Here is a 22,900-nt window from a genome sequence, read left to right on the forward strand (position 1 = left end):
TTAAAGCAAAGATGCAGGAATGCAAAAACAGGCCAATGACATTATAGTAGCTGCCTCTCTGCTCTGAAACAGTGTGCAACTTCCATCACACTTAACGTTTTCATAGTAAAAATCTTTAGCACCAATAATATTAAGCTCCAAGAAGATCGTGCCAAACCCCAGAGCAGCTGAAACAGTCCAGAAGATAATAAATGTTTTATTAACAAAGTTCAGGAGGAGCACGTTCAGATAATTAACCTAATTAACAAGATAAGAGGTGTGTATATATACACAGCTGACTCACCTCTGTTCCTTGACAGTTCTCCAGCATCCCTCCGCTACACCTTCTCCGCACTTACATCTATTCCTGTCCTAACCTGTAGGGGGTACTCAGGGTTCGGGCCAAAGTTCCAAGCTCGGAGCCTTCCCCTCGGACAGCACGCCAAATATGCATAAACTTTATTCTATTTATTATATGTAAGTGTGAACTCGTGAATCATAACTAGTGTGGCAAGCGATGTCATTTTACTGTGATATTGAAAGGGGTGATATATGGCATAGTATCTGTCCAAAGAAATTATACAAAGATTTAAAATTGATGTAGTGCACAATGTCACTGTCATGCCCCTGGACTGCTTTGTTGTGTTTTTGCTCCCCATGTGTTCCCTGTGACCCAGTTTTTCCCCTGTCTTGATTGTTAATTTGATTCCAGGTGTGTCCCCTTAGTTCCCTCGTTATCCTGTTATTATAAGCCCCAGTCCATTCAGTTCATGTTTGTTCGGTCTTTGAGTGTCTACCCTGCCTGTGATCTATGTTCCCGTTTGAATTAAATATTCTCCTTTTGTGAATTCCTCGTCTCCTCGTTCCTGGTTCCCGTGCTTCCCTTGAAGTGTGACAGAAAGACTGACCCAAACAGTAACCTCCGTGTTTTCCCTCCGTTTTGTTTCCTCATTTTTACACAGTGTTTTTTCTTTCCGTTGTGTCCTTATGGATCCCCTCGTCCAGCCCGAATTCCTCCTCCTCCCGCTGGAGCAGGGGGACAGATCTCTCGAGGACCACACAAGACTGTTCCTGTTGCTAGCTAATGCCACCAACTGCCCGGACAATGCGCTCTGCTCTTTCTACAACGCAAGTTTGAATACGGCGTGCAGAGCGCTGTCGTCCGAAGATGGTCCACGAGAGGATTTCGCCGCCTTCGTGGAGTGGATTCTGGTGAGAAATGGATCGCCCCTCACCGTCTCTCCCGACTCACAACCCACCAACTCCCCGCGGTGCGGAGCATCAGCCCGAGCCCACCGATGACGGAGACCCATTTCCCGCCACGATCTGCGAGCCAGCGCGAAGCCGAGCGACTGAGCGGAAGATCGTGCCGGAAGTTGAGCCCAACACGTCAGATCAGGTGCGAGAGCCGGCGACAGTGCCCATCGCGAGGGAGCCAGCCGTGGACGGTGTGAGCGTGCAGTGGAGCTCCGCCCCCTGCACCGTGGCTGAGGGTGAGCTGACGATGCATCTGGGACTGCTGGACATGGAGGAGGATTTGACTGACTGGGAAACTGAACTGGAATTCGAACTGCCTCCTCTCCTCTCCGCCTTCGCCTTGGTCGCCAGAGCATTCGGCTCCACCTTGGCCCCCCGGATCCTCGGCAACCCCCTGGCTTGTCGGCTCTCCGTCTCCACCTCGGGCTCCTCCACCACCTGCTCCGCCGGCGTTGGTCGGCCCCCTGGAGTCGGCGGCCACGCTCCCTCCATGGCTCCTCCCTCCGTCGGCTCTACCTTGGGCCATCATCATGGCTGTGGCCTGGGTCCTGCCAGGCTCCTCCTGCTCCGGGTCCCTCCTGTCTCCTCCCTGGCTCTTCCCTCCTTCGTCGCCTCCCTGGTCTTTGTCTGCTGGCCCCCTCCCGGTTGTCCGTCCTCCTCCTGAGCGTCCACCATTGTTCCCACCCATTTCAGTCACATCAAGACTGCTGTGTATTTTACAGAACAAATCTCCCAGATACCAGTACATCTCGATGGAGCGCAGCATGCTGGGAGGCATCTCAACTCCTCCGACAAGCAGATCGGCCACGGTCAGAGACAGGATGAGGTAGTTAGTCGGTGTGTGAAACTGCTTGAAATGAATGACCGTTATAATCACAAGCAGGTTTCCTATGATTGTGATAATTGAAGAGACACTACAAAGGATGTAGAGTAATATCCGGGTTTCCAAAGGATAGACAAATTTCTGACAAGACCTGTTACTAAACTCATAACAGAGAAAAGGCTTTTCCCAGATTGTTATTTGGCTGATGTTGATTTGGCCATCCATTTACACAATTCTGGAGCTTCCCTGTTTAAAACAAGAGAGTGAACTTAAAACATGGTCAATGTTGCATGTTAAAAGTTTGAATGAATTTAATTGAAACCTAAGTTCTAATGTTTATGAGCATCACATATAATTCAGAACATAATCTACGCAGTAATGCTTTGCATAAAGCCAAGAAAACCATGCTATTATTAAAAGAATAATTTAAATAATTCCCAAATAGGAGAATAAATTTGCACTGAAATCTTACTGGTTATAATAATCTAATCAAGACAGTATATAATATTTTTACATTGTACTTATATATGATATTAAGACATGTTCATCTACAGACACGGAAATCTCTCTTCTATGTTCTTACCTTTCTTTCTACAGTAAACCAAGGCTGCCTCATGTAGCAGAGAGCACACATTTATAGCACAAGAGTTTCATAACAACCTCCCTCCTGTCAAATCCCACAGCATTTGAGTTTCCAAGGAAACCTAGTGTTCTCAACAGCCTACAACAGTGCCAAAACTGGCCCGCCACCGTATTTAATTTGACCCACGAGATAATTTCATTAATCTGTGATGCTGTCGTATTTCCACCTCATTTCATGTTGCCTGTGAGTTCATTTCTAAAACGTGTAAATGATAAGTCTCAGTTAGTGCTTTCTTTGCGAATATTAACCATTCACATGTATCACAACCGAGTACGTTCCCTGTCGATACTCCACTCGTACTGCGTCTTGTCTAAAGACGCTACGAGAACACAATTCAATCACGCCGTGCTGATAGGGGAATGACTCAATTATACCACCTTAAGAATTCAATGCTTAAGGGAAGCATGAAAAAGACCCTCAAAGTCTCAAAGTAGATTCTCAAAGCTCTGACAGGGCAGAGCAAGGATAACTCCCGGTCCTCATCAGAGGGAGGAAGCGCGGAGAGCGTGATGACCTGAGCTCTGAATGGAGTGGAAAGCACCTTGGGTACATAACCCTGCCTCGGTTTCAGGACGACTTTGGAGTCATTAGGTCCGAATTCCAGGCAGGCAGGGCTAGTGGAGAGCGCCTGCAGGTCTCCTACTCGCTTGACCAACGCTAGTGCTAAGAGCAGAGCAGTCTTTAGCGACAGTGAGTGCAGGGTCGTGGACTGTAGCGGCTCAAAGGCAGGGCCCTTCAGGGCTCTCAAAACCGTGGGCAAGTCCCATGTAGGGACTGTGAGGGGCCGAGGCGGATTCAGCTGCTACGTAAACCTTGAGTGTGGATGGGGAACGTCCTTTATCCAGCAGTTCCTGCAGGAAGGACAGAACCATCGATAAGTCAGATGTAGACGGGTTTTCACCACAGTCTAGGCACCACGTGGAGAACACGGACCATTTAAGGGTATAGAGGCGTTGCGTAGACGGTGCTCTAGCCTCAGAAATGGTTTTCAGCACGCTCTCTGAGAAGCTCGCGGGCTCCCGTCGAGCGGCCAAAGGTGCAGGGCCCAGAGGTCGGGCTGAGGGTGCCAAATTGTCCCGTTCGCTTGAAACAGGAGGTCCCGTCTCAGGGGAATGGGCCACGGGGCTGCTACAAGCAGCTGAGTCAGCTCTGACAACCCAGGTTGATTTTTCCACAGGGGGGCCACCAAGAGGACCCTGTGTCCCCGCTCCTTGATTCCCCTGATAACCTGCGCGATCAGGGCAATTGGGGGGAACGCATAAAGGAGGAGGTTGGGCCATTCGTGGGCCAGCGCATCCTCAACCTTCGAATAATAAGTCAGGCAGTGAGAGTTGTCACCTGAGGCGAAGAGGTCTACCTCGGCCTCGCCGAAGATCTCCCAAATTCTCTGAACCGCCTGTGGATGGAGCGTCCACTCCTCTGAGGGGATATTGCTCCAAGATAACTTGTCCGCTCCGTGGTTCAATCTGCCCGGTATGTGTGCTGCTCTCAGCGAGCGCAGATGGGGTAGAGACCACTCTAGAAGGCGTTCTGCCAATAGGCAAAGGCGCTTCGAGGAGAGGCCTCCTTAGTGATTTATGTAGGACACTACAGACATGCTGTCCGAGTGGATTAGCACGTGGTGTCCTTTCAGGTCTGGCAAGAAGAACTGGCATGCTCGACATACTGCTAGCATTTCCAAGCAGTTGATGTGAAGCCGCTTCTCAGCTTTCGACCAATGGCCGAAGGCTGGTCTGCCCTCGCACAGTGCTCCCCAACCTGTGTTGGAGGCATCTGTCGTGACGACCTTTCTCCTGCAAACCATTCCCATAGCCACTCCTTTTTCCATCCAGTGAAGGTCTCTCCAGGGGGCTAGGGCTGTCACGCAGGCCTGGCTCACCCCGATACGCAGGTGTCCGTGACGCCATGCATGAGATGGAACTTGAGGTTTCAGCCAGTGCTGTAGAGGTCGCATGCGAAGGAGACCAAACTGTGCGACTACGGCTCTCATTTGAGTCGAGTCGAGAACTGTTCCCAGGAACGATATACGTTGGCTGGGAGACAGCCTGCTCTTGGCAAAATTGAACCTGAGTCCCAGGCGCTCTAGGTGGCTGAGGAGGAGGGTTCTGTGCGATAAAAGCTCCACCTCGAGGTAGTCGCCGAGGTAGTTGAGAATGCGGATTCTCATCTGTCTTAGAGGGGAGAGAGCCACATTCATGTACTTCGTAAAAAAGCGGGGTCCAGAGACAGTCCAAAGGAAAGGACCGTGTACTGAAAAGCCACTCCCTCAAAGGCGAATCTCAAGAATCGTCTGTGGTGGGGGGCTATTTGGACGTGAAAGTATGCATCTTTCAGGTCCAGGGAAAGAAAGCAGTCCCCTGGCCGAATCTGCGAGAGGATCTGTTTCAATGTGATCAGCCTGAACGACCTTTTCATGAGGGCGCAATTTAGGCATCTGAGATCAAGGATGGGCCAGAGGCCGCCATCCTTTTTGGGGACGAGGAAATAACGACTGTAGAAGCCTGACTCGCTCTGAGCTGGAGGAACTCTTTCTATTGCTCCTTTTTCCAGCAGAATCTTCACCTCTGAGCATAGAACGTGGGCGTTCTGGCTTCGTACTGAGGTGGAGACCATGCCGCTGAAGCGCGGGAGTCTTCGAGCGAACTGAAGTGAGTAACCTCGTTTTATTATCCCCATAACCCACTCTGACACTCCGGGGATGGCCTGCCAGGCTGGATGCGTCCAGCGAGGTGGTTCTGCACGGCTTAGACGGGTGGTTTGCCTTTGCCTTCCAGCCGATAGCAGAGGGCGGGCAGAGATGCGTGGCCACTGACTCGTACCCTTTTTCTTTAGCGCCGTCGACCGTGGTGAGGGCGGAAGAAGCGGAAGTACGGAGGCGAGCGGAGTAGGGGGAGCGCCATGATTTTGTGAGCTCGTCATGAACTTCAGGGAAGAACGGCGAGGATCGCTGACAAGTGGCCTGACGGTGCCCCGGCAGGAACCACTCATCCAGACGGCTACGAGATGGCTCTTCCGGTGGAGACCACTCTAGACCCAGCTCTTCCACCGCTTTAGAGAGGATGTGAAAAAGTTCGGCGTCCGGCCCAGGTTTGGTGGCGCTGGGAGCGGACGAAGGCAGGAGGGCGGGGTCAGTTACAGAGCCCAACAGCTCCTCTGCGTCCGAAGCTGCCAATGACATGCTGTCATCATTCAGCTCTTCGTCACTCCCCCCAAACGAGACCAGATCACTCACGCTAGCAGAGGGACGCTGGTCAGGTTGAGAAAAGAGGACGGGAGAAACCTCTCTGTGTGGCGAGGGCGAGGCACGCGGGATCTGAGGCGATGTGAGCTCACTGTCAGCTGTGCGCTGAGATCCTCTGCCCCGCTGTTTTTTCCTCACAGGTCCCTGCGAGGAAGAAAACGGGAGGGCACGAGGGGCAGAGAGGAGAGACTGATGTTCTTGCAGTGAGAACAATCAGTGCCAGCGAGTGCGGCATCTGCATGGGACTTACCTAAGCAGGAAACGCACTCGCTGTGGCCGTCATCGGCGTGCAGGGGAGACCTGCACAAGCCGCAATAACGGCGCGGCATTTGCAACAATGCCGCTGCTCTTTTAGAAAAGAATGCGTGAGCTTCGCCGGATGGCTGCAGGGGAGCGGGACCGAACTGCTTCGATGCTGATGGCGCTGAGTGGCGGCGGATTCAGCCGAGCAGAGGTCACTGGTTCCAGCTGTGAGGCGTTTCTACGGCGAGCAGGCTTCCTGGATCAGTGAAGAGACGAAGTCGTCGTCGTCGCTGAAGGAGAAGACATCTGAGTTCCTATGGCGAAACGGCCGCTTATATAGCCAGAAGGCTCCGCCCATTCTGGTGGATTCTGGCGGGCTCCGTCGCCATAGGCTCGTGCAGCTCCGCTGCCGAGCCATTGGTTCGTTTTTTACACACTGCACGAACCAATGGCTGTGCAATTTCACTGCGTGATTAAATAAGGCTTTAGTCAGAAGGAAAAAAGGCTTTTCCCGTAGCGTCTTTAGACAAGATGCAGTACGAGTGGAGTATCGACAGAGAACTTAAGATGTATTCACACTACCAGGGACTTTGTCACTGCATGTCGCCAGTGGCCGGCAGTCACGTTGTTAATGGACATTCCCACTACTGGTCGACTAGTAATGTTTGTAATTGACATTCACGGATGTTACTCCATGTTGTATATCTTATCTTTCAATGCCGAAGTAAGCCGTTTTCTGTGAATGTGTGAGATTTCTGGTTCATTAGCCGCTGTAGGTAAATAACAAGAAAAATAACAAAGTGCAGTAAACGGTAAAACTATTTACACTACAAACTAGTGTGTCCTTAACTAAGATAATACATGTTTTTACCAGTTTACAATATGAAGCAGCACAAGAAGCTGTTTTGTACAGCTAAAAATAGCTGTAAGCTAATGATGGTGGAAGCCACAATGGCTGAGCCCATGGGGGAAAATAAGGTGGATACAACAAATCAGTTTCTTTGCCGCTACAAACTGTGGTTAAGCATAGTTTCTAGTTAGTATGATGTGGATTTAAATCACATGAAATAATAATTCTTTAAAATCATATTGATTAGTTTTGGGGCGAGTATATTTAAGCTTGCAAACCACATTTGTGTAGTGCACTTCATGAAATGGATAAAAATGGCACTACTTTAATGGAATGACTTGGCATTTTTTATGCAAATTAAATAAACATCCCCAAAATTAATGTTTAACAAGCTGTAAGTAAAATCAATTGTTCAAATGAAAATATCTTTGTAAAAGTGAAAAATAATAAACTGTTAGTTTTAGGTAGTGTTGTTTTGTACAAGAGTTTTATATCTTACTCTACTAAAAAATTGTTTTTACCTGATATCCTGAAATATGTACTTAGCACTTCAGCCATATTGAATTTGTTGCCATAAATAAAAATTATATAAAATTAAAGGTTCCTTTAAAAAAAGAAAAATGCAGTCTTTACCCAGTTAAATTTTATTTGAATTTAATTAATGAATTTAATCCATGAGAGGGGCAAAGATCAACACTGGTGGACTCAGAAGAGCCCTGAATGTCAAGACACACAGCACTCATATATGCAGGCACTTTAAAGAATGATTTGTTTTGCACTTCTTTGTGTATAAAGGTTCATTTATGAAATCACTAACAAAATACAATAGTAATTTTTAAGAAAAAAAGATAAAAAGCACCAATCTATGTAGCAATCAGAAAAAATGAAACATTGAGAAATGCATTTGCAAATGATCTTTTTCCTTATTACAACAATATTGTTCTTGAAGAATTAATCTGAAATACTCTTTTGGACAAAATGATTCTAAATGCATGTCTGAACCAACTGTAAAAGAAGGCGTACACTATGGGATTACAGGTGGAATTATAATATCCGACCCACAGGAACAAGTCAAACAGCAGTGGTGGTACAGAGTAACCGATGAAGGGATCAATAATATTACAAAGAAAAAAAGGAATCCAGAAGGTCAGAAACACCCCCATGATGATAGCTAAAGTCTTAGTGGCTTTTCCCTCTTTTTTTAATTCAGAATTTACACTCTGGATGGCCTGAACCTGCCGTTGAGCTGCGTGTAAGATCTTAAGGTACACACAGAGCATGACAAAAGCAGGAACGTAAAAACATATCAGTGAGAATACAGTAGCTCCAGCTTTACTCTGAAACACAAAGCAGCCTCCATCACAGTCAATGTTATCATAGTAAAATTCCTCAATGCCAATAATATTAAGCTCCATGAAGATCATGCCAAACCCTAGAGCAGCTGAAACAGTCCAGCAGATAATAATCATAACTAGTGTGGCAAGTGACGTCATTTTACTGTGATATTGAAAGGGGTGACATATGGCATAATATCTGTCTAAAGAGATGATACATAAATTTAATATTGACGCTGTGCACAGTGTCACATCAAGACTGCTGTGTATTTTACAGAACAAATCTCCCAGATACCAGCACGTCTCGATGGAGCGCAGCATGCTGGGAGGCATCACAACTCCTCCGACAAGCAGATCGGCCACGGCTAGAGACAGGATGAGGTAGTTAGTAGATGTGTGAAGCTGCTTGAAATGAACGACCGTTATAATCACAAGCAGGTTTCCTATGATTGTGATAATTGAAGAGACACTAAAAAGGATGTAGAGTAATATCCGGGTTTCCAAGTGATAGACAAACTTTTGACAAGACCTGTTACTAAACTCATGACAGAGAAATTGCTTTTCCCAGATTTCAATTTGGCTGATGTTGACTGGGACATCCATTTACACTATTCAGATTCACCGTTCTGTAAAAAAGAAAAATATTAACTGCTGACCCTTGTAAACAAGCTTAATGTATAGTTATAAAAAAATACTTTTGTCATTAATCGTAATGACAGTATAGGTTCTTTAAAAACATTCTAATAGCTATTATTCTCACAAATAACAATTGAACAATAAAATAATTCTAGACGTGTTATTAATAGCAAAGTAGAAATTAAGAGAAATTACAAACTGTACATTTCAATTACATAATGAAAACCACACATTATTTTATTTTAATGTAGCATAACTCTACCATCCAGGGCCTTACCTCTTTTTTTTCAAATGGCAAAGTCACACTATGGATCAGAGAGCCCAGATTTATAGTAATGCAAACACCCAGGAGTCCCCCATTTGAGTCATAATGAGTCCTGACACCGATTAAATGGCCTTTTAACTATGATAAAAAAGGGTCTCTTTTTGCACTCTCGCAAGAACATGAGAAGAACATTTATCGCATGAACCAATCACTGCCGATCATAACCAGTCGTATCCAATCATATCGCGATGGAGGCATTGCCTCCTCTCACATGATTTTCCCCCATTCGTTCTCAATTACTCAATTAATTTCAGCTAATTTTACTATTATTTTTTATTGTTACATCAATCACAATCCTGGATAATTAAAATAAAATAAACAGTTGCAGTTGCAGAACCAGATGTGACTCCAGCTGTAGATTGTAAATTGGAAAAAATTTGGGATAGGATGAAAAATATTTGTAAAATTTTTTGCGTTCACTCGCAAAACTTTTTCATTCTCTCGAGAAAGTTTGCATTCCCTTGCAAAACCTTTGCATTCTTGCACAGAGATTTTTTCACACAGACTCAGGTCTCAGATGCCGAGTCAAGCCTAGAGAGGGCTGCAGTGTAGAGGTCTTCACGGAGGACCCGAGACCCGAGTACCCGGGACCCGACCCGGGACCCGTACGGGTTCGGGTCTATATTTTAAATGGTCAGCCGGGTCCGGGTCGGGTCCCAATCTATTACTTCGGGTCCCGGGTCTGTTTAACATTGTGTGTAATACCCGAGTCGATCGGAGAACACCGCACCCGCCAGTGATCAGTGTCAGTCAGCATGCGTGTGTTTTGTAACTTGCAGTTTGTAAAATTAGGATGAGAAAATTGTGAGCGGGAAATGAGGTGAAAGAAAAAAAGAAAGAAAAAAACACGCATTACCTCAGCCGCCAGAAGCAGAGCACGGGCGGAGTTAATGTAGCCTACTGCACGCAGACGGTGATCATGGATTCCTTCATGAGTGATTTAAAAAAAAAGCTGAAACAACTGAGGAAGAGACGCACCTGTTATTGAACATGCACACAGTAAAGTGTAATGCACTTCTTGTTCTGCACGTTTTTTGCTAAAAAATAATTGCTCCGAGTCTTTATTGCAACCAACAAAAAGTTTCGTTATTGTTGCGGAGACGCAACAGTCGAAGTTGACTCGAGATGGAGAAAAAAAAGCGAAGTTCGGGTCCAACTTTCAAATAATGGTCAGGTCCGCGTCGGGTCCGGGTAGTACATTTAAGGCATTTCTCGGGCCTGCACGGGTTCGGGTCCCACTTTCAAATAAAATACGGGTCCAGGTCGGTTCGGTGCAGCACATTTACGGGTCTCTTCGGGTTCGGGTACGAATTTTTGGACCCGTGAAGACCTCTACTGCAGTGTGCTGAGGCCAAGGCCATGGAGGTCGTCCAGCCATGGCCCCCTGAACGGTCTGCCCCGCCATGGTTCCCTGAATGGTCTGCTCCGCCATGGCCCCTTGAACTGTCTGCTCTGCCATGGTTCCCTGAACGGTCTGCTCCACCATTGCCCCTTGAACTGTCTGCTCCGCCATGGCCCCCTGAACAGTCTGCCCCGCCATGGCCCCTTGAACGGTCTGCTCCGCCATGGCCCCCTGAACGGTCTGCCCCTCCATGGCCCCTTGAACGGTCTGCTCCGCCATGGTTCCCTGAATGGTCTGCTCCGCCATGGCCCCTTGAACGGTCTGCTCCGCCATGGCCCCCTGAACTGTCTGTTCCGCCATGGTTCCCGGAACCGGTACCGCCCTGGAGGCAGCCCGTTCAGGGCAATCCTAGCTTGAGAGGCCTCCAGTGCCCCCCCATCTCCCCTTTGGAAGTTAAGTGGCGTGAGGACGTGCCTTCCGGGAGGGGGAGGTAATGTCAGACTGGTGTTCCTGTTTTGTTGTTTTTCTCCCCATGTGCTCCCCGTGACCCAGTTTCTCCCTTGTTTATATATTAGATTGTCATATTTCTATAAAAATCTAAAATACAAGTTCGTATTAATGTAAAAATGGATGATAAATACACTTTTCCTATGGAAAATAGCAAGCACGAGTGTCTTGTTCATCATATTGTTCAATACATACTTACATTTACATTTAGTCATTTTGCAGACGCTTTTATCCAAAGCGACTTACAATTTGGGGAATACATAAAGCGATTCATCTTGAAGAGGCAATCCGACAAACGAAGTGCTTGTAACACCAAGTCTCAGGCATTTTTTAAATAAGTACAAGCTAGCAAGGGAAGGAATAAATAAGGAGAAAGAGTTTTTTTTTTTTTTTTTTTTACTTGTTCATTTTTTACTTGTTCATCATGTTCAACACATATTTATTTTCACTCCTCAATGCAGCCGCCTACTCTTTCCTACATTTTAGGCGAGGTGCATCTCAAACAAGCCTACAATTAGAACGGCCAAACCGATTCAGTTAACTGAGTGACTCATTTACGCTGGATCCACTCCTATCGATTCAAAAGCAAATGCCGACTTCGATTATTCATGCCGGTTGAAAGAACCGATTCAAAAGAATCATTCAGTCCCGAATCAAACATTGTTGTTATAAAACAGCAGATAGAAAATATTCAAAACACTAGGCTACACACGAATATTTTAGAGAAAAAAACGTAATTTCCCAATGCTACCACTTTAATTGTTCAATAATAGGGTCTCTACGAATAAGCTATGTAATTTTAATTATCACAAAGATACTGAGAATGTTAAGCTTAGTTAAAATTAAAAACTAAAAAGCATAAAGGAACGATGAAGGTGGGTAAATAATAGCATATTTGTTTTCAGTAAACTATCCCTTTTAGTGTCTTTATCAGAGACACAAAATTGTGCTTTAGGGGCTTTCATATGATTCATGCTTGTTGGATGTATTGCATTAGGCTATTAAATGAAAACTATTTAAATATGTTTAACATAAAATGAGACAAATGGAACGGGCTGAATGTTTTCTGAGAGCACTGCATTTTATTTTTACTTTTAGGTTCCTCCAGGGTGTCTTGGGAAATAACATTGTCTTTGATACTGAAAGGAGAAGTAGCCTGCTTATTTTAGGAAGAAATTCTACTCTTGACAGACTTAAAAACATATGTTCGTGTAATATTGTGAATTGGAATATTGAAATATTCAGAGTTGCTTGAAAAACTGAACATTATGCATGTAATGGATGGGTCTCAAAAGAAATAATGATACACACTGATGCACTTTGACATTGGTTCATATTATAAAGAATTAATTAGTCTAAATTTAATCTGCACACTTTTCATGTAGTGGCTCAGTGTAAAAAAAATGCATGTCATCTGGTTATTTGGCATCATCTTTACTGTGCAGAGATGAAATTATAGTTACATTGACATTAAAACATATTAGCAGGACATTTCTTTTTATTCACAAGAGATTTCTAATTTCATTTCTAATCACGTCTTTCCATCAAGTCGAGTTGTGAAGAATTTACTTGAAATATTTTGGCTAAAAGAATGACTCTCAGAGCTTTTCTAAACCATCTATAAAAGAATGCATACACAAAAGGGTTACACAGAGAATTAAAATATCCAATCCACAAAAAAACATCAAATATGGCAGGTGGTATTGTGTAATTAAGAAAAGGATCTAGTAGATTACAGAAGAAAAAGGGTGAGATGCTGACAAAAAATACTCCCATGATGATAGCCAGTGTTTTTGTGGCCTTCCCCTCGGTTTTCTTTATAGATACACAGTTTTTCTTGCCCACGTGTGCTGAATGCTGTATAGATTTTGATTGTTTTCGTGCAACAAGAAGAATTTTTAGATAAATGCTGACAGCAATTATTGCGGGAAGGCCGAAAGCAAGAAATGAGGAAATAGTGCTGGCTGCAGCGGTTTGAAAGATGATACAAGCTCCTTTACAGGCTACATTATCTAAATAAAACTCCTCATCACCCAAAATGTTGAGTTGTAGAAACACCATAGCAAATCCAAAAAAGGCAGCCAGACCCCAGCTTAGGAAAATCATAATGAGGGAAATGGGAGGTGTGATTTTATTCCGGTACTGAAGCGGATGACATACGGCATAATAGCGATCGATTGAGATGAAAGATATGTGCAAAAGAGATGTGATGCATAACATAATATCAACACTGCTGTGTATTTTACAGAACACGTCTCCCAAGTACCAGCAAGTCTCAACTGAGCGCAGCATGCTGGGAGGCATCACAAAACCTCCGATGAGCAGATCGGCCACGGCTAGAGACAGGGTGAGGTAGTTTGTTGGCGTGTGCAGCTGCTTGAAATGAATGATGGCAACAATGACCAGCAGGTTTCCACATACTGTGGTAAGCGCAATGCCACTGAAGAACAAATAAAGCAAAATCTGAATCTCTGATGGGTAGACGAATCTCTCACACGAGTTGTTGGATGACTCAAAACAAAGAACAGGCCCATGGTCAATCCTAGTTTGAGTTGAATTGTTTAGGTCCATCACCAGCTGGAACACACATTCATTTATAAGCAAATAATGCACTGATTTTCTTATGATCTTAACGGCAATCTAATAGTTACATTTCACAGTCATAACCACACAAAAACATTATCAGCCCTGCAGCTTGAACATAAATCATACCATTAGACCTTCATGACAGACCTTACCTGTCTACAAAAGAGTGAACGTGCACAAAGCACTTATTTATATCCTCACCCCTCCTGCATTGCATCACTACTGTCACTACATCCATCATCTGTCAACAACAGAAAAGTTTTCCTTGGAGATTTCCCCCTATTTTTTGATCCTGAGTTACATAAATCAATGAATGCGGTCTGTTAAACATATCATTTTTCTTCATCTTGGTGCTTTTATGTTCCTGGATATTTTATATTTATTAAAACCAGCAGAGTTCAGCTGCTTGGATTGAATTTTTCATGCATTTATTACTTATATTTGGCTCTTTTAAATGTACTTATGTGTATGTTTTATTGTTTTGCTTCGTCCCAGACCCAAATGGTTTGAATTTTAAAATAAGAAAACCCTTCATAAAGTATAATTGCATTTTAAGAACTGTGGAAATTTAAAGAAAGATGATAAATATAAACTTACTTAGTATTTATTTTGTAAAAAGTTTTCATTTTTTGGCACATAAGGCTGTCGCTCAGTTGTGATGTCATTTCCATCATGACTAAAAAATTTCCCCAACAATACTTAACAGTGTCAGTGAAGATCTTCAGATGAAATATGAGACGTGATGTTTGAAGAAAAATCTTGGTAAATTTCAGGTATGTCTAGGTAAATGCACACCGAAAAACATTTCCCTCAAAAATTGCTAGTAAATTTCACAAATAATCACAGCAAAATGTTAAGTAACACATTGAATTAATTATGAATTTTGGAAGTATAATGTCTAAAATAGTATTTTCCTGTAAAACATTGATCTTTGTTACAACTTGAAAAACTTTTTTTTACAGTGCAGAACAGAATTGTTTTTTCTGGAATGATTGTTGATTTGTCTTTGAAAATGTTCATGTGTGTAAAGTATACATTCAGTCAGTCAGTGTTAATCTGAGTTTATGTGATTTAAATTTACATTATATAAATATTCCATTAGAATATGCTTAAAATCCCAATCAAATGTCTTTTTGATTCCTCCAGTGAAACTGTGATATCATACCTGTGTAATTTCTGACTCTAGAGAAATCCTGTTGTGGAAATAACTAGTGGTCAGATTTTTGTCTCCTTCATCTAAAAATGTTTGCGAGCTGAGGGACTTATTAAACGTAATAAACATGTTTGCAATATGTCCTGCTGTTTATCGGCACATTCACACCTGTCCTCATTAAACTCCAACAGAATCACACTTGACTCTGATTGATCCCTACAGGAGTGAAAACATTCACCTCAGAGCGTCTGGAGTTGCATCATTCTGATTGTGCTAATTTTGATAATACAGAATAATAAGTAGTGAAGTTTAGAAAAGTCATAAAAACAAGATAAATGAAAATATGAATTTTAAAAAATCAATGCAAACTAAAAATATAAGCCTTTAAAGTGTTTATATGGTGTAAATGTTGTGTTGGAGATTTGTGGGTTGAATTGGACATAATGGTCAGTGTAATCTTTAGGCCTAGCATATGTTCTAAAGCATTTATGTTTATTGATACTTTTCAGTGTTGAATAAACTGTGATGGACATTTCTCTCACTTCATCCACTATCCTGGATGGATTTTCATTTTTACAGAGATTATCACAATGCATTATGGGACTGTAAATCATCTTAATAAATCTTGCATCTGTATTGTCTTCGTTAAGTGTTTCAGCAACTGCAACCTGTTTATTTATTAACCAAGCAAATAAAATATCACATCAAATATAAAACATAAAAACACAAGTTACAAATGCTTCCGTGAATAGTTTTGCTGTAAGATAAAATACACTATACAGTTAAAATCTGTAAGATTTTAATTATACTAAATATTTTTATTCAGCAGTTATGCATTAAATTGAATTGAATGATTCGTGTCACACTGAACTGGAAATTCAGCTTTGCATCACAGGAATAAATTACATTTTACAATATATTCAAGTAGAAAACAGTTATTTTAAATTGTAATGATATTTTACTGTTTTTACTGTATTTTTTATCAAATAAATGCAGCCTTGGTGAGCAGAAGAGACTTTTTTCAAAAACACTAAAAAATTTCACCATCCCCAAACTTTTTAACATGTACCAGGATGAAGAATCCTTGAGCCATGACCAAACCATAAAACTGAAATAATGTATATTTTGAGTGCTTGACTGTTATTTGCTGTCTCGTCATGTAGGAGGGTCAGAGAAGACAACAAAGTGTATTTAAGGGGCTCTTCACTCACTGTTAACATACCGGTAGTCCATTTAGTACTTTAAAGGTTTTTGTTTTTTTAAGACAGAGAGGATGGATTTTATATCACAAGAATACGATCTCACTCAGTTTTGTTTTCCTGCAATGAACAACTCTTGTCTTAAAGGCACACATCATGTTTCCGCTCAGACTGTGGTGTATCTTCTATTGGTGTCAGCGATGATTGTGACCATTCTAGGAAATTCGGTGGTCATCATCTCCATCGCGCACTTCAAACAGCTCCAGACTCCCACTAACATCCTGGTGATGTCTCTGGCTCTCGCGGATCTGCTGCTTGGACTGGTGGTCATGCCTTTCGGTATGATCCGTTCTGTGGATGGCTGCTGGTACTATGGAGATGTCTTCTGTTTGCTGCACTCCACTTTTGACTTGTTTCTCACATCAGTGTCTATTTTTCATCTAATTTTTATTGCTATTGATCGACATCAGGCTGTTTGTTATCCGCTTCAGTATCCTACAAGAATAACCATACCTGTCGCATGGGTCATGGTGATGATAAGTTGGAGCATGGCTGCGTTATATTCTTATGGCTTAGTGTATTCAAAAGCTAATGTGGAAGGACTGGAGGACTATATTGAATCAATATACTGTATGGGAAGCTGCACTTTGCTTTTCAATGCATTGTGGGGAGCAATAGACACATTAATAGCTTTTCTTCTGCCTTGTTCCGTCATGATTGGACTGTATGCAAGAATTTTTGTAGTTGCAAAACAGCATGCTAGAAAACTCTGTGAGGCAAACCAGCATGAAAATGAGAATGTGTTTAAAAGCTCTCGACGATCTGAACGCAAAGCAGCAAAAACTCTCGGTGTGGTCGTGGGTGCTTTTATCATTTGCTGGTTGCCATTTTTTATTAACTCTTTGATTGACCCTTACATCAACTTTTCCACCCCACTTGCTCTTTTTGAAGTGTTTGTATGGTTAGGCTACATTAACTCAACCATAAACCCCATCATATATGGCCTTTTCTATCCATGGTTCAGAAAAACCCTTTATCTTATTATATCAATGAGAATATTTGAACCAAACTCATCTGATATCAGTGTCTTCACTGTTTGATTCCATTTTTATATGTGCAGCACATTGATACTTTGCAACTTTTGCAAATCATATAAATAAAAACAGTGTAAAATCAGATGCTTCATCTCTGTAAAATTAAATGGTGATCTAAAATCAGATCTCTGAAACACTTCTGATGTTAAATACACACTGCATGCTAAATGATGGAAAAACTAGTTTTGAATTCTTCAGACATTTTTAAAACTCATATTATATTCAGTTTTTAGCGTACAAAAGTGGTATCCTGAAGCTTAGGGCATATTTCTTCAGTAGGTTTTTATAAATTGAGTATTTCTTTCCAGCCAAAGAAGGTTTTTAAAAGTATTCCAGGAGAAAGTCATCCCTTTGTGTTTATGTTCCTCTCAGAGGTATTTGCTTTGAAATACATGATCTACCTCTGCCACCTTTGCTCATGTGTTCAGTTCCAGAATTTTCTTTAATTAGATTATAAGGCTGAAGATGTATATTGTAGTTTACACATACACTGTTACCTTGATAAAGTGGAGAAAATTAAATATAGTATATATATTGTTGTTGTTGTTGTTTTAAAGGGGAGGTTTATGAATTGGGCCCAAGACACCTTTAATGTTCAGGTCAAAAATAAGACTGAGGGTTAATTTTTTTAGTAATATTTACAGTGTGCAGCACAGGGGTGGCCAATGTTGGTCTGGGAGTACCACAGTCCTGCAGAGTTTTGCTTTAACCTTAACCTCAAACACAACTGAACCAGCTAATCAAGGTCAGGGGTTATTAGAAAGCTACAGGAGAGCTTTTATCAAGGTTGGAGCAAAATTCTGTAGTGCTGTGGCTCTCCAGGACCAACGTTGGCCACCCCTAATGTAGTCTAACATATAAAGCTTGTGTGATTTTTGCTACCTGGTCTCATGGCATTTATGTACCTGGGTGCACTTTTTAGCATGACATGAAATACGTACCAATAAGTACATATCACTGCAGTTTCCAAAATAAATGAACACTTTCACACAAATTTACAGAGTTGCGATTAATAAGGCTTAATTTTCGTACAATTACTTGAAGAATATCATGCTATGACTTCAAAACAATATTAATATGCTGGGAGATTTGAAAACTGATGCTTTTGAACGTTAGCATCGCAAACATCCAGCTTCATATTTATGGGTTTTCATAGATGATAAATTTGTTCGGTAGCTCACGGAGTACAGAGATGGACTTAGGAGACAAGAAACACCAGTTTGAATCCCGTGTAACTACGGTTCGACAAAGCAGTTAAAATCTGCGTAAAAGGAAGTTCAAATGACACAGTTGCATCAGCTAATACATTTTTATATCAGTTTTGCATTTGTTAACACTATCGGGTAGGTTTAGGGCTGGATTTGGTGTAGGGCATATTTCCAACACGATAGAGAAATAACCTTTAGAGACAGTCCCCGGATATTTGAATTCTGAACCGCTGCAATACGTATCTGAAGCAAAGTAATAAAAAAACAGCAATATGTACCAATATCTACGTAATAAAAATGTGCCAGGGTTCACATATTGAACCTGTGTTTTAGCGCCACTCAGTGGACATTTCTATTTGAAACTGCGGCGAAACGTGCAGCAAGGTACGTAAAATGGTGTCGCACAAAAACTGCGCAGAGGTACGTATTTTTATGAGACCAGGTTGGATTTTTTAGTCTTTCTGTGCAGTTAACCAGAAAATGGCATGATGCTATGATCCATGGTGCTGCATTTTGATTCACAGGATTTATCCCAGCTAAAATTGCATAGCTTTCATTTATAGCTACTCAACCAAATTTTTTTTTGAACAAACCAGTCTGTACACTCTCAGAAAACAGGTACAAGCTGTCACTTGGCAGTGCCCTACCCATCAATGGTACATTAGTACCTTAAAGCACATGTCTCAAACTGTGGTCCTGGAGGGACATTGTCCTTCAGAGTGTAGCTCCAACCAGCTCCAAAACACCCGGAAGTTTCTACTAATCGTGAGAACCTTGGTGTCCAAAATCACATAATCTCTTGAGTAGGTTTTGAAGGCAGCATAGATGTATCCTTCACTGCCTTTGATCTCATTGGGATATCATTATGGATCATTGCCTCATAAGGCAGCGAAGCAGCAAGTCAGCTGCCTAGGCTTTCGGATGCAGCCAAACTCTACAGGACAGTGGTCCTCCGGGAACTGAATTTGACACCCTCGTCTTAAAGGTGCACACTAATACATAAAAAATGTAAAAGGTTAACGCCCCAGTGAGAATTTTGTACCTTTTCTCTGAGATTGTTTATTTTTCATTTTTAATAAGTGCTTGTTGGTCATTTGCTGCCCTGTGATGATGTGGGAGGGTCAGAAAAGAGCATGAAGTGTATTTAAGGGGCCTAACTAGTCCAACTGAAACAGAATTGACTTGATTTGTGTTTTCTGAGACTGAGAGGATGGATTTATCATCACAAGAATACGATCCCACGCAGTTTTGTTTTCCTGCAGTGAACAACTCTTGTTTTAAAGGCACACATCATGTTTCCGCTCAGACTGTGGTGTATGTCCTATTGGTGTCAGCGATGATTGTGACCGTTCTAGGAAATTCGGTGGTCATCATCTCCATTGCGCACTTCAAACAGCTCCAGACTCCCACTAACATCCTGGTGATGTCTCTGGCTCTAGCGGATCTGCTGCTTGGACTGGTGGTCATGCCTTTCAGTATGATCCGTTCTGTGGATGGCTGCTGGTACTATGGAAATGCCTTCTGTTTGCTGCACTCCACTTTTGACTTGTTTCTCACATCAGTGTCTATTTTGCATCTTGTTTGTATTGCTATTGATCGGCATCAGGCTGTTTGTTATCCGCTTCAGTATCCTACAAGAATAACCATACCTGTCGCATGGGTCATGGTGCTGATAAGCTGGGCTATGATTGCAGCCTATTCATATGGTCTACTGTACTCAAAGGCTAATGTAGAAGGACTGGAGGAATATATTGAATCAATATATTGTATAGGACACTGCAGTCTGCTTTTCAGTAAATTGTGGTCTGTTTTAGACACGTTAATAACCTTTTTCTTTCCTTGTTCTGTCATGGTTGGACTGTATGTTAGGATTTTTGTAGTTGCAAAAAAACATGTAAGAACAATCGGTGAGGCAAACCAGCATGAAAATGAGAATGTGTTTAAAAGCTCTCGACGATCTGAACGCAAAGCAGCAAAAACTCTCGGTGTGGTCGTGGGTGCTTTTATCATTTGCTGGTTGCCGTTTTTTATTAACTCTTTGATGGATCCCTACATCAACTTTTCCACCCCACTTGCTCTTTTTGAAGTGTTTGTCTGGTTAGGCTACATTAACTCAACTATAAATCCCATCATATATGGCTTTTTCTACCCATGGTTTAGGAAAACCCTTTCTCTTATTGTTACAAGGAGAATATTTGAACCAAACTCATCTGATATCAATGTTTTCACTGTTTAATTTAATTTTAGTCTCTGTGCATCACATTGGACAACAGTTGATATTTTTATACTTACTGAAATAATTTATAACAAAATGTGCAAATCACATAAACAAGTAATAGTGTAAATTGCATGTGTTTTATCTGTGCGAAATTAAAAGATGATCTATCTGACTTTGTATCCTGACAAAATAGGCCTACATAAAATATAAAAAAGCTCAACTTTTTGGAAACCCAAAAACAAAAGCAGTCCATCTTAGTTTAGTATAACTGATTGTGTGAAGCACAAACATATGTGTTGTCACATATATTGTGGTATGTCATTGTGGTGCTGAAGCCTTTTGGAGCATGAATTAACATAAGTGGCAAAGCAAGCAGGACTCTGTTTCTAAACATTCATAGATATAAGCACCTACTAGGTCCAATAACTGCCCCTTCGTTCAGTTTATGAGGAAAACATGAGTAAAAATAAAGGAATTTCGGCACACTGTGCCTTATGTATAACATTAAACACATATTGCCCCCCACTAGGTACTTAAGCACTATGTACTCAACCATATAGTGTATGAATTTTATAAGGTTATTTTGTCATGAATAATTGGAGTCTGATAGCCCCTGCCCCTTTGTAAACTAATTAAAGGTGCAACAGTTGAGTGTATGAAGTGTCCAACATTCCACACTTTTTTTTTTTTTTTTTGGTTATTTAAATGGGACATAACACACACAGTTTCACCAAATCTCATGCTAATCTTGAGTACCTATATAGTAGTATTGCATCCTTAATATCTCCAAAAAAGACTTTAGTTTTATCTTATTTATAAAAAAAAAAGATCCTTTACGATTCTCTCCGTAAACAGCTGAGCTCCTGGAAACATGCCATGGGTGGAGCTAAAGTCACAAGCCCTTGAGCGCCGATTCCCAACAAAACACAGAAATTTGATGCCATTTCACTTACTGCCTGCAGTTTTGAATCATGACCGGGATCCTTTATCACTGGGAATGCTGTCAGTATCAAACGATGTGCAAATCCAGCATTGAACTGGGCCTTGTTTATAAAACACTAGTGGCTGAAATGACGGGAACTAACAAACACACTCGCGAAACTCTGTTGCTGCCCCAGAAAAACAAACTGCATCCACTGTTCACAAACAGTGTGAACACACTACTCACACTATTTGTACTGCAAAATGTCATAGAATATTGCATAAGTACGCAATTTAGGATGCACCTAAAGTAGGGCTGCACGATAAATCGCGATTTGGTAAAAGCTGTAATTTTCATGCGCATCTTGTCAGTGAAGCAATGTTCTGTGATCAGTAGTAAATCTCCATCCAAAGGCTAGAGAGCACTCTCGCGTGGAAACTCCAAATACGCCCCGCAGAATAAATCCCTATATAGCGGTTGCTGAATAAACAGAAGATTTAACTGCTTTCATTGATTCAACGAGTTTTTAATAGGGGCCAAGCACCGAAGGTGCGTAGGCACCTATTGTACCCATTGGCATTCTTCTTCTTCCGCTCTTGAGTCTATGGCAGCCCATTGAACCACTTGTGGGAAAGTTGTGAAATTTAGATTTATATATATTTAAAAACATAAATATTTAAAAACATAAATATAGGTGTCAGCTTTGTGTTTTGTGTTTCCCGCCCTCTTGTGTCCATATTTGGACATTTTCCTGTTCTCGTTTAGTGTGATTATCAGTTAATTCGGTTCCAGCTGTGTGTATTAATTATCCTGTGTATATTAGTTCCTTCCTGTTCAGTTAGTTTTTGTCTGGTCTACTTGTTACGTATCCTGTGTTCCTCAGCCTTGCCTTGTCTTTCCCTGTTGATTTGGATTAAAGACTGTATTTTGAGTTCATCCTCGTCTCCTCGCTACCCTCGTGTGTGTGCGCGCGCACTGTGACAATAGGTTAATGTTGTTATTATTAACTGCCTTATATGTAATGTAGATGTTTCTAAACAAATCAGTCATTCAGTTTATCCAACATGTTTATTAGTTAGAGATTTTTTTGAGAAACACTGTGCTGTACCTGATGTATATCCAAATAAAAAATAGATTTAATTTGGTCTTTTACACATTTTTTTGTAAACTATACTTTTATAAGATAAATCATTTCTGAGTAATTGACAAACCAGAATATTTAAATGATGTAACTTAAGACTGCATATTTTCTTATTTTTAATGAGCGCTTGATTGTCATTTGCTGTCCTGTGATGATGTGGGAGGGTCAGAAAATAGCATGGAGAATATTTAAAGGCCTG

General features: G+C 41.8%; 5 protein-coding genes across 5 annotated transcripts; 2 read left to right on the forward strand and 3 right to left on the reverse strand.

The window, feature by feature from the left end:
• LOC131527377 (trace amine-associated receptor 1-like) lies at positions 1 to 2,284 on the reverse strand. The gene is made up of 3 exons (XM_058756422.1): positions 1,957 to 2,284; positions 476 to 547; positions 1 to 191 (listed from the first exon to the last, which is right to left on the reverse strand). Exons 1-3 carry the CDS (start codon positions 2,282 to 2,284, stop codon positions 1 to 3), a joined length of 591 nt encoding a protein of 196 aa, XP_058612405.1.
• A 5,678-nt stretch (positions 2,285 to 7,962) lies between these two features.
• On the reverse strand, positions 7,963 to 8,976 carry LOC131527290 (trace amine-associated receptor 1-like). Its single transcript, XM_058756297.1, has one exon. It carries the CDS (start codon positions 8,971 to 8,973, stop codon positions 7,963 to 7,965), a length of 1,011 nt encoding a protein of 336 aa, XP_058612280.1. The 5' UTR covers positions 8,974 to 8,976.
• A 3,731-nt stretch (positions 8,977 to 12,707) lies between these two features.
• Positions 12,708 to 13,751, reverse strand: taar10 (trace amine-associated receptor 10). The gene has a single exon (XM_058756351.1). The coding sequence runs from the start codon at positions 13,749 to 13,751 to the stop codon at positions 12,708 to 12,710; it is 1,044 nt and encodes a 347-aa protein (XP_058612334.1).
• A 2,441-nt stretch (positions 13,752 to 16,192) lies between these two features.
• taar13e (trace amine associated receptor 13e) lies at positions 16,193 to 17,218 on the forward strand. Its single transcript, XM_058756578.1, has one exon. The coding sequence runs from the start codon at positions 16,193 to 16,195 to the stop codon at positions 17,216 to 17,218; it is 1,026 nt and encodes a 341-aa protein (XP_058612561.1).
• A 2,412-nt stretch (positions 17,219 to 19,630) lies between these two features.
• taar13a (trace amine associated receptor 13a) lies at positions 19,631 to 20,656 on the forward strand. The gene has a single exon (XM_058756468.1). It carries the CDS (start codon positions 19,631 to 19,633, stop codon positions 20,654 to 20,656), a length of 1,026 nt encoding a protein of 341 aa, XP_058612451.1.
• The last annotated feature ends 2,244 nt before the right edge of the window (positions 20,657 to 22,900 follow it).

The sequence above is a fragment of the Onychostoma macrolepis genome, chromosome 20 (genome assembly GCF_012432095.1).
Source record: "Onychostoma macrolepis isolate SWU-2019 chromosome 20, ASM1243209v1, whole genome shotgun sequence".
NCBI lineage: Eukaryota > Metazoa > Chordata > Actinopteri > Cypriniformes > Cyprinidae > Onychostoma > Onychostoma macrolepis.